Raw genomic sequence first — 11,587 nt, 5'->3', positions numbered from 1 at the left:
GGGTGTGTGTGTGTGTGTGTGTGTGTGTGTGTGTCGCCCCCTCCACACGGGCGGCAGGCTGCGCGCGCAGGTCGAGGGGCGGGGCCTGCGGGCGCGTGCGCCGTAGAGCTCACAGGTGCGACACCTGCGCCGTGTACCTGTGTGAGTCGGCTCCCTGCAGCCTGGTGACGAGTCTTCAGACCCGCTCGTCCCAGAACAGACAGTAGCCTGCGTCCCGAGCGCGGAGCGCTCCTTTGCCGCGTCCTTTCTCGGAACAAATGCGAGATCATACCCTGCGCAGGGTCTTAACACGCTTGTCTTTTCTCCCACTTAGCACGTTCTCCGGAGGGAAGTGGTGCAGTCCTCAGTAAAAGGTATGGGGACAGAGGAATGATCCCGTAGAAAAAACCAAGTTAGAGCACCTGTTTTCACCCCGCAGAAATCAGCTATAGATGATTGAAATACATTATCTTAAGCGAAGTTATAAAGCTACTAAATGCATGGAATGACATGGATAAAATCTTTGAGAAGATTCCAAGCATGGCACCAACACAGACCACAATGTGCACAGAATCGCCAGGATCCTATTAAAAAGCAGATTTTGATTCGGGCCTGGGTGGGACCTGGAAGCCACCTTTCTAGGGAGCCGCCCTCTGATGGGTGTGCAGCCGGTCAAAGGACCGCAACTTGAATAGCAAAGTCACAGAGTACCGTGAAATTTACAATGTTATAAACGAGAAAATAAAATCCAGGTTATGTTCAATATGGTTTTTCACTTATTGGAAATAAAGACCATTGGCACCTACATAGAGTGTTTTTTTGTTTCTTGTTTGGATGGACTTCTTGCAGATAGCAGTTTTCAAGCCTACTTTTTTTTTTTTTAAGATTTTATTTATTTATTTGACAGAGACAGAGACAGCCAGCGAGAGAGGGAACACAAGCAGGGGGAGTGGGAGAGGAAGAAGCAGGCTCATAGCAGAGGAGCCTGATGTGGGGCTCGATCCCATAACGCCGGGATCACGCACTGAGCCGAAGGCAGACGCTTAACCGCTGTGCCACCCAGGCGCCCCTTCAAGCCTACTTTTGTTTAGACGTGAAATGTGAGAATGATCTGACTTTACTGGAGTTTGCATTCTAAATAAAACGTGAACAGAATACCAAACATCCTCTTCTAAAGTCAGCGTAGCTCCCAGTGGTTCTGCGTGCCCCTCAGGAGGCAGCCCTGCAGAATTCTCGGACTGAGAATTCAAAGCGAGCCTAGTGTGCAGGGAGTGAGGAAGTCTCCAGCCATGGCTCCTGTGAGCAAGTAGCAGGCCTGTGCCCCAAACATGCAAGAAAATAAAATTTCAGAGGGACTCTGAAGAAAGGACTAGCCCTTCAAGGACAGGAGGGCAGCCTGGCACACATGGTCATTATCTAGGGAAAGACCCATTGTGGGTCATAGAGTCAGTTCCGTGACCCTGGAGCCCACAATTGAGAACAAAAAGCACACCATCCGTGTGAGCCCTGTGTCATGAGGGTAAATGTCGAATGTGAAACTGTTACACAAACATGCATTCTGTAAAACCAGCGTGACTTGATATCAAAAGCACATAAAGATATTACAGGAATATAAAACCACAGAGCAATATCTGACATGAACAAACACGCAAAAATTCTTAATAGAGTCTTCGCAAATTGAATCTAACAAGATTTTTGAAAAAGTATAATATGTCATGACCAAGTAGAACTTATTCCAGTGACACGAGTGTCGTTTACATTTGAAAATCAACCAACATCATTGGTTGAACAGACCAAAAAGGGGGGAAAAGGGGTTTGACAAATCTAACATCCATTTCTGATAAAAACTCTGCAAGCCGTGAATGGAAGGGAACTTCCTCAACCTGATACAGGGTGTCTGAAATAACTCCAGCCAGCATCAAACGTACCTGTTTTCCCCTAGGTTAGGAGAAGACAAGGACCTCCACCATCACTACTTCTATTCACCATTGTACAGGAGGCTCTAGTCGGCGCGAGAAAGCAAGCAGAAGAGAAGGTATCCAGATCGAGAGAGAAGTGTGGCCATCTTTCCTTGCAGACGACGTGATGATCTATGTAGAAAAGACTGTGGAATCTATAAAAAAAAAAACAACTACCAACTGACTTCACCAAGGTCACGGAATAGAAGAACAGCATTCAAATATCACTGTATCCGGGGCACCTGGGGGGCTCAGTCAGTTGAGCGTCTGCCTTTGGCTTGGGTCATGGTCCCGGGGTCCTGGGGTCAAGTCCCAGATTGGGCTCCCTGCTCAGCGGGGGTCTCCTCCCTCTTGCCTCTCTGATCTCTCTCGCTTTTGTTCTCTCTCAAATAAATAAGTAAAATCTTTTTTTAAAAAGCAAAAACAAAAAATATCACTCTATCCTATATGTTAGCAATGAACATGTGTGCATCGCAGTTAAAATACAATACCATTTACAATCACTCGAAAATATGCTTAGGTATAAATTTAACAAAACACGTATAGTACATGAATGTTGGATATCATACTGAGCATTTTCCTTAGAAACCCTCTGTGCTCTGCCTATTCATCCCTCCCCCCTTTGCCCCCTGGAAGCCACTGATCTTTGTGTTTCCATAATTTTGCCTTTTCCAGAATGTCCTATAGTTGGCATCATACAGTGTGTGGCCTTTCTCATTGGCTTCTTTCTCTTAATGATACATGTTTAAGGTTCCTCCGTGTCCTCTCATGGCCTGACAGCTCCTTTCTCGTTAGCCTTGAATAATGCTCCGCGGTCTGGAGGGTCCACGGTTTACCATCACCGGCTGACGGGCATCTTGGTTGCTTCTGGGTTTGGGGGATTCTGGAAACAGCTGCCATAAACATCCGTGTGTGGGTTTTTGTGTGGACGTGAGTTTTCTAGTTCTCTGGATAAATACCAAGGAGAGTGGTTGTGGATTGTATTGTAAGAGTTTTGTAAGAAACCACCAAATTGTCTTGCACGGTGGCTGCCTGCTGTCGCGCTCCCGCCAGCGCGGATGAGAGCGCCTCGTCCTCGCCGCGTTTGGTGTCAGTGCTCTGGATTCTGGTCATTCTCATAGGTGCACTTGACGGCCTTTTGCAGACTCCGTCACAGGGCCAGCTAGGTGGCCGCACCCTGCAGGGCTGGGCCATGTCCTCCAGGGCACAGCACGTGCTCTGAGTCAGCTGCCAGTCGACGATGCTCCTTCCGCACAGCCGGGATTCATGGATCTGGGAGTCAGGGGTGGAAATGGGGTGGCTCCTCTCACTGTTCCCTCTCCTGATCCACGAGCTGGATCTTTGCTGCCTGTTCCTGCAACTTCTGGTTCTAGAAGGCTCAGTCATGGGAAAGAGAGCCTCGTCCAGAGGACGCAGTGATGGTCTCGCTGGGCTGTTGGCTGGGGCGGCCACCTGGCCATGTGGGACCCTTCATGCCAGTGAGTCAATGGGCAAAGAAGGGAGACTGTACTGGCCAGACTGATCGGCCTGCCTATCAAGGGGCAGAGGGTCCGGAGGACGTGCCTGGAATGCAGGAGGATTCCCTGGGGCACCTCCTGGTACCCCAAGTCCTGTGATTGAAGTCGGTGCAAAAGTATAAGGATGCGATTCAGAGGGGCTTGCTGGGAGCCCAGACCCATCAGGAAGGGGGCTTTGGGGCTCCCACCGGGCAAGGAGTCCCAGCCAGGGAGTGCGGACTCGATGGTGAAGAAGGCCCCGTGGCCAGCTGCGGAGATGAGGACCACAGCAGATGTGGCTGACCTTATCCCTGCCACGGAGCTGCAGCTCAGAGTGTGAGCCCACGGAGAACACCCAGGAGGGACTGTCTCCTCCCGGGAGTGGGCGTGTTTTCACGATGGTTTTCAGTTAGGTGGGGGCCTGACTTTGTTGTTGTCTTTGTTTAGAAAATATGGTTTAAAGGGTGGTTGGGAGCAAGGCTTGGGAGGTGTGCTGGAGGCCATGCCGGGGGCCGTGCTGGGGGAGCGGGACGCCTGCGGCTCTTGCGGGGCCACTTTGGTTAGCACGCCCCCTCCCTCATATTCCCGGTTAAGGGGATCACAGATCTCTGCATGAGGTCTGGAGGCCGGAAGGGAAGCAGAGCCGCACATGGACAGAGGGGACTTTGGGAGAGCTCCTGCTTTGGCCACTATAAATATTTGCTTACAGATTTTTTTTAATGTAATGGTTTTTATTTTTTTAAAGATTTTATTTATTTATTTGACAGAGAGAGAGAGAGCACGAACTGGGGGCAGAGGCAGAGGGAGAAGGAGCAGCAACCTCCCCGCTGAGCAGGGAGCGTGATGCAGGACTCGATCCCAGCACCCTGGGATCATGACCTGAACCGAAAGCAGTCACCCAACCGACTGAGTCACCCAGGCGTCCCTGCTTACGGATTTCTGTGTGTGCACACATTCTCCTCTGTTTAGGGCTGTTTCCCAACCTTTGAAAACTGGTGACTCCCGAAGAAATCCCTCCAGACTTATTTTCCTCTCCTCCCTTCCTCTGCTAGGACATGTTAGTGCCTCCAGTGGGCCGTGTGGGGAGGGGGCGTGTACGTGCGTACATGTATGCTGGGCCCTTTGGAGGGCCACACACCATTGCAACAGCTAAGATCTGTACCCCCAGAACCAGCTCTGGCCCCCTCGTGGGTGACCTTGACTTGTTGCTAATGCCTGTTTTGGGGGGAGATGTCTAGCTGGGTGATTGGAATTTAACTTGAGAAGTCACTGGTCAGAAACTGGCAAGTCTTGCAGGGGTGGGCATGGTTGCACCTGCCCTTCCTATCGGTGGTGCGTGAGGGTGCCAGCGTCCTGACATGCCGTGCTGACCGTCTACGGTGGCTCAGTCCCTCCTCTGTTTTTACCAGCAGTCTGGGATTGGCTCCCTTGCAGCTAGGGGTGGCTGTGTGACACAGCACGGCCAACAAGATCTAACCAAAAGTTGCAAACGGGAGTGGATGGCGCAGGTATGCCCTGCGAGGCTCTATCCCTCCTGCCGGCTTCCTCCTAGAACAGTGAAGGGATGATGTGATGCCTGTGAGGGCAGCCTTCTTGCAGCCACGAGGACAAAGTGACAGGCTGAGGACGGGTGGTCAGTGACACTGAGGCCACTCTACCCCTTGGGACTGCCTGCCTCTAGGTCTGCGTGAGGCCTGCAGACAAAACTGTTTAGAATCTCTGTTCATTGGGCATTTCCTAAATGTATTTCCCTGGTGATATAGCCCTGAGCATCAGCAATGCAAGCACAGAAAAAAGGGGCCATAAAGACCATTAGGAATGCTTGTTTCTGGATGACCGCCTTTGCCCGGCGATGGGGGGGTGGGGGGACCTTGGTTTGCTTAATACGCTGCTTTCATTTCCTGTTCTTCTGGGTGGACGCTTAGGACCGCACAGACCTACAGGAAGCATTCATTCTCCGCAAACTAGAAGGATATGAACCTTTTGAACAATGCAAAAAACACGAATAATGCTTTGATGAATACTTGAAGCCTTTGGGAATCGCCCAGGATAAAACAAACGAGAAAAAGACACAAGAATGATAGAATCCCAATTTTGTGAAAGAAAAACAGAGGGGAAGAAGATTCGGGGAAAACAGAGAAATGTTACAGGCAAGTTACTGCTGGGCGTCAAGTCACGGGGCGTCTCAGTGCTCCTGCCTTTCCCCCAGGTCCTCCGGCAGCGAGCGCGTACTGCAGCCGTCACATGGAGACCCAGCACGGGGCCCCCATCCCTGCCTCCCCTCCGAGGGGCCCCAGTCGGTTTGTCCACAGGGGCGCATGCTTCTCCCCACCTCCCGCTCCGGCCCCTTCAAGAGCACAGTCCCCGCTGCGGCGCCCCCCCCCCCCCCCCCCCCCCCGCGCTGCCTCTAGGCTGGTCCCTGGACTAGCGGGGGTGGGGTGGGGCTGGGGAGCGTGCCCAGCCCCTTCCAGCTTTCTGGTGGATGGGATCCTTTCACGCTCCCCCACACTGCCTCTGCACAGTGCAGCCCAGCTGGCGAAGCACCGGGACTGGGGTTCACAGCCCGGCAGCACCCGCCCCAGGCACCAGCGCAGCACTCAAGTCCCAGGGACTGCCCTGCCTTGGCCACGTCTTCAAGCCAGACGCCTCACTAGTCAGGTTTCTGGAGAGCCACATGCAGCTCGGTGGGCCCTGGATTGTGGGTGACATCGGCTAAATGGGGTCACAGGTTGGAGAGGTGATGGGGTGACAGGTGGCAGGGTGAGGACAGTGCTGCCTGGTGCGGTGGGAGGGTTTTGTGGGGCCTATGAAAGACAGGCTTTGGGATGAACACAAAGGAGGCCAAGTATCTGAGGAGTAGACGATGACTGAGGGTTTTAAAAGGGGGCCCATTTTCCCGACATTTTGGGGAAACCCCTCTGATGGCGGTCCGCAGGCCGGAGGGCTCGCGAGTCTTGGAGCCAGGCGCGTGCTCAGCAGTCCTTAGCGTCTGTCCTGCGGAGCTGGGGTCTTCTGACCTGCAGGGCCTCGGCGGCCAGCAGCTCTCCGTAGAGCGGTCCTCCACGCTGGCAGGCTCCACGGGCTTTTGTGGGCTGCCCCCGGCCCCCGGCCCTGGGCTGGCGGCGTGCTCCGCGGGGAGGGGAGCCTGTCCTGCCAGAAAAGATGTCTTCTCCGCTTCTGCTCACAGCGGAGTTAGAGGTGCACAAGTTGAGAAAGGGAAGTTCGGGCCAGGGGTCACCAGGTGAGGGCAGTTACGAGTAGCGGTGACTAGCGGCAGGTCACCGGCGCCCACACGGCGCCTCTGCCTCAGCCGTGGCCGCGTGTCGGTTCCCCGGCCCTGCGGGCACCGCGTCAGCCTGCCGGCTCGGCCACGGCCACGGCCACGCACTCCACCTCACCACGCGCTCCCCGAGCAGTCGGCCGCTGTGGCACCAGGCACAGGCGCACGCCGAGCAGACGGAGCGGTGGGGCGGGTCACCCGACTCAAGGCCGGAGGTCGTGGGCACAGTGAGGACTCCTGCCGAGTGAGGACACACGGGGGGTGAGGGGCCCCCGTCCAGCCCCAAAGTCCCAACAGGGAGAAGTGACGGCACACGAGGGACAGAAAACCTTCGTAGACGTTTATTGTACTTCAAGTAACAAAACCTATGGAGTTGCATGTTTTAATGTACAGTGATATCATACTTTGCAATATAAAATACAATTTACAGAAATTCTATCAAGTAAACCTAAAGAAACACACTTGATTTTTACATTTGTGTATTTAAATTAGAAAAATTTGTTTTACATATAAAAAACCCTTCACATCATATTAGATGTTGGAACTTGACACTTCAATGCAATTTAACCTACGACGCTTGGTCTGGAACCAGTCATGCCGGATCACCAAGTTCTCCGTGTTCGTTCTTACCATCTGAACGTTTGTGCTGGAAAGTGAAAAATCCATAGTGGTGTACAATAGAAGACCCCAAAGAATGAATGAAATTCTCTAAGTTTACACTTGCAAAAGTAACTTTATGAAAATATAAAAAACTTATCAAAGTGTGTTTGTACAGTCAAATAAATTAGCAAGGTTTTCTCTATTTCCTGCGTCGGAAGTACTTGAAAATGCGCAGCACGGAGCGGGACGCTGTTGGGTCGACAGCTTCCCGGTTTGTTGTTCTCGAGCTGGAGCGACCGTCACTGTCAGACGTCACGCCAAGTACAGACTTCGAAACGCCTCACCGGACAGGGTTAACAGTCTGGGGTGGGGGCGCTTCCCAGGGCCACAGGAAGGACTGCTGGGATGGTCGAGTTCCACAAACAAAAATGCTCCTGATTATTCAAATCAAAGTCCTCCCCCACCCCCGCTTTAAAGTACACACTTAATTGGCTTCCTTCCTCACTTTCTTTAGGCTGGTCAAGGTTACACCTTTTTCAATAAATTGCTATTTAAAAAATGCAAGCTTCTGCACGGACCGATGTTGCTTTTAATCCTGTTTTTGAGAAAAAAATGTGTAAGGTGATATACAAAAACTGAGCAAAACTAAGAAATGTTTTGTTTCCTGGTTGAAATTTGTAATTCAAATTTCCTTGTGACAAAAGAAAAACGCATTTGTAAAGCTGTCTTTCTGCACATCCCAGGGGGGAACAGACGGCCTTCTCCCCAGGCCCAGGGGCGGGCAGAGCCCATGATTGCAGCTGTTACAGACAGACATACACATGTCAGTAAAGCTATGGCTCTAAGGTCCACGAAAATTCCCTTAAAATGTACTGTAGTCAAGTTATTGGAAAAGATAACTTTATAATCTGAAAAAGCAATATGCTTCTGTACACACCTTCCCATTCCAGTAATTTTAAATGGAAATACTGAGTTCTTAGTTTTCTTAAAAAGCATCAGAATTGTAAAGATGTGAAATTTTGTAAGAAACCACTATACACAAAATTACAGTAATTTTTGAAGTCCAGAATATTCTATTCCGCCTCTAAGTTCATAGCTCTTCGCAAAACCACGCGCTCACCACAACTCACGGGCCAGCTCTCCCGGAGGGCGGCCGCGGGGAGGCCCGGGCCAGAGCGGCCACAGGGTCTTGTGCAGCCGAGGCTGCTAGGTCTGCGTGGCGGGCGTGGCAGCCCGAGGGGCCTCAGCTTTAGGGTCCCGGGCGCCCTCCTTGCTTTTGCTGCGGTCCTTGCGCTCCCGGCCGTGCTCGCGGGTCCGGTCACGGCCGCGCTCCCTGCTGCGAGATCGCTCCCGCTCCCGCCTGCGCTCCCGCTCCCGGTTCCTGCTGCGCTCCCGGCTCCGGCCCCATTCGGCCGTCCGCTCTGGCTCCCGCCCCCGGTCCCTGTCTGCACCACGCTCCCGATTCCGGTCCCACTCGCGGCCGGAGTCCTTGTCGCGGTGACGGCCCCGCTCGTGGCCCCTTTCCCAGTCCCGCTCCCGGCTCCAACGCCGCCCTCGCTCCCGCCGGCGCTCCTCCAGGGCCCTGCCCGGCCGATTCTCTGGCAGCGCGGCTTCAGGCTCCTCCAGAGGCTTTTCTTTGGGCCCGGCTTCAAACCGCTCCCTCGGCCGCCCTTCGAAGGCCTGGCTTCTGTAGTCATGGCCCTTGCCCTCACGGAAATCGGCCTCGGGGCCCTGTGTGGGCGCCTCGTCCCAGCGCTCCGGCCTGTGTGGCGGCGGGTGGCTGGGCAGCTCTAGCAGTGGCCTGGGGGCTGGCTTCAGCCCGGGCGCCGGTGGGCCCTGGTAGTGGAAGCGGGGTGGCGTGGGTTCACTCTTCTCCGGAAAGGGCACAGACCCTCTCGGTCCGCCGAACGGAAGGGGTGCTGGCGCCCGGGGGTTGGCAAATCTCGGCGGTGAGCTTACTCTCTGCTCTTCAAACTGCTGAGGCTGAATCCCCCTGGGTCCTGGCACGAAATTTGGCGCTTGGCCTCTGGGTCCTTCAAACTGACTGGGATGCGGCCCCCTTGGGCCCACAAAGTGGCCGGGCGGGGGCCCTCTCTGACCGCCAAACTGAGAGGGAGTGGGACCCCCTCGGGGCCCTTTAAACTGTGACAGCAGAGGCCTTCTCTGGCCTCCAAACTGGAACGGCGCCGTGCCTCTATTTCCCACGAACTGGGCTTGTTCTGGTCCTTCAAACGGAGGGGCAGGGCCGGCCGGCTCATCGTAGGGGCTGTCCTGGAATTCCCTCTTCTCCCCGTGCGGGTCCTTTCGCTCTTCAAATTGGGGTGGTGCCGCTCCTCTGGGCCCCCCAAGGTGGGAGGGGGAGGGACCCCTGCTGTCCCCATAGGGAGAGGGCCCATGCGGCCCTGAGAACAAGGAAGGGATGGGGCCCTTCTGGGCCCCGAATCTGGCCGGCGGAGGCCCGCGCGGCCCATCGCTATTAGAAACGATATTCTCTTCTGAAAACGGAGGGACTGGCCCCCTTGGTCCTGGGAAATTGGGACCATGGAGCCCCGACGTCCCAAAAGTGCGTGGTGCTGGCTCACGCTGGCCCTGAGATGGGGGCGGAGGGGCCCCTCCTCTCTGTCCAGCTGAGGGGAACGGGGCAGCCCCTTCACCGGCTCTGCACTGGGGCTCTCTGTCTCCCTCAAGTTCAACAGCAGGGTGGTCACCTTTTTCAGCAAACGGAGCATTTCTCGGATCCTCGTACTGGGTTGAGCCAAGCGGTTTTTCCTGAGAGGTACACGCTGCACCTGAGAAAGGGTCCCTCCCTCCAGGAGAGGGGAAACTCTGCCCCTCGCTCTGCAAAGCGAAGCCGGGCTGGAGGGCGGTGCTGGGGGGCGTGGGCAGCAGCACCTTGCGGGCAGGTCTGGGCGTGCTGCCGGAGCTCGCCGAGGGAGGGCCGCCATCTGCGGGTGGCGGCACGGGGCTCGAGGAGCGCTCATGCTTGGGGCCATCCAGCTTGGTTGGCAGGGCAGCCTCCGCACCCTCTTCCCGGGCCGCGGGAGGCCTCGAGCCAGCTTCGCTCTCGCAGTGCTCCGCGGCCAGCCGCCGGGCCTGCCGGGGGTCCCGACTCTGCCGCGGGTCGCAGCTGGGGCCTGCCACCGGAGGGGCACCGGGGAGCGCAGCGGGGCGGCCCGCGGCCTGCTGCTCTTGGGGAAACAGCTCGGCCTGGGGCAGGGAGGACTTTGGGGGCGGTGACATCAGCGCGTCCGCCACGGAGAAGTGCGCCATGGAGGCCCCCACGGCGGCCCTCTGCTGCCGCAGCGCCGCCTCCTGCTCCTCCACCTGCCTCTTCTGCTCCTCGATCTGCTTGTTGAGTTCTTCTATCATCTTCTGCTGCTCCACCAGCGAGGGGGCCGCTCCGGGGGCCGCGGGCTCACCGGGCCTCTCCGTGGGGCCGCCCTTCCCATCTGCACACATTCGGTTGGGTAGGTCGTCAATGGCCACTTTGGCTTCTTCTAAAATGGTCTCGTCCTCCGGGTCATAGGCCACCTCCTCCCGCTCTGCGGCCTCGGGGGCCTTCTCCCCATCCGGGCGCCTCCCACGCTCCAGCTCAGTGTCGAAGGCTCTCTCGGGACCGTACTCTTCCTCGGGGTCGTACGGTCTGTCGTCCTCCTCATCCTCCAGAGCTCTGTCTTTTGAGAACTGACCGAACTGTTGGACAATTGGGTCTAGTAAGGGCGCTGCGGGCAGCCCGCCGTCCGCCTTGGCTTTGGAGTCTGGCTGAGAGGCTGGGGCGGACTCCACGGGCTCTCTGGCCGGGGGCTCAAATGACTTCTTCTTCCCGAACAGCGTCTGCAGGATGTGCTCCAGGGGCGAGGCCGTTTTTGAGGCGGAGGAATTGGCGGAGGGAGCAGCTGCTGGCACGGCCGCTGCTGCAGGTGCGGTGGGGACGGTGCTCGCGGCTCCCGGTTTGAGCGAGGACAGTATTTTCAACACGGATGAAGCAGCTGGCGCAGCGGGGGGCTCCGGCAGCGGGGGCGGCGGTGGAGGAGTCCCCGGGGGTGTGGTGCTGACAGCCACGTCCCCGGAGCCCACCTGGAACTTGGGGGGCTTCCTCTCAGACTGCGGGGCCACAGGCACTTTGGGATAGACCGAAACCTCCGTTTCTTCTTGGGTCTGAGGTCGGGTCCGCTTCTCCTCTACCTTATCTAATTCTCCAGAATTTGAAGGACGTTTTATTCTCTGACAGATTACTAACCCAAGGATTATGTTGGGACGTGGTGACTCAAGAC

General features: G+C 55.8%; 2 protein-coding genes across 3 annotated transcripts in view; both read right to left on the bottom strand.

Moving 5' to 3' along the window:
• The window catches only part of TCFL5 (transcription factor like 5), a 26,936-nt gene extending 19,590 nt beyond the window's left edge, over positions 1-7,346 (bottom strand). The window contains exons 1-2 of the mRNA XM_034641565.1: positions 7,286-7,346; positions 6,832-6,950 (exon numbers count right to left, since the gene is read on the bottom strand). Of these exons, the coding sequence (XP_034497456.1) occupies positions 6,832-6,950; positions 7,286-7,346 (180 nt within the window). The remainder of the gene's footprint in view (positions 1-6,831; positions 6,951-7,285) is intronic.
• DIDO1 (death inducer-obliterator 1) overlaps positions 7,033-11,587 on the bottom strand; it is a 45,560-nt gene continuing 41,005 nt past the window's right edge. For both annotated transcript variants that reach the window (XM_034641399.1, XM_034641398.1), the window contains exon 17: positions 7,033-11,587. In XM_034641399.1, coding sequence (XP_034497290.1) covers positions 8,520-11,587 — 3,068 coding nt within the window. In that variant the 3' untranslated portion in view covers positions 7,033-8,519.

The sequence above is a fragment of the Ailuropoda melanoleuca genome, chromosome 13, assembly GCF_002007445.2.
Source record: "Ailuropoda melanoleuca isolate Jingjing chromosome 13, ASM200744v2, whole genome shotgun sequence".
Classification (NCBI taxonomy): Eukaryota; Metazoa; Chordata; class Mammalia; order Carnivora; family Ursidae; genus Ailuropoda; species Ailuropoda melanoleuca.
This window is presented reverse-complemented; position numbering and strand designations above follow the sequence as displayed.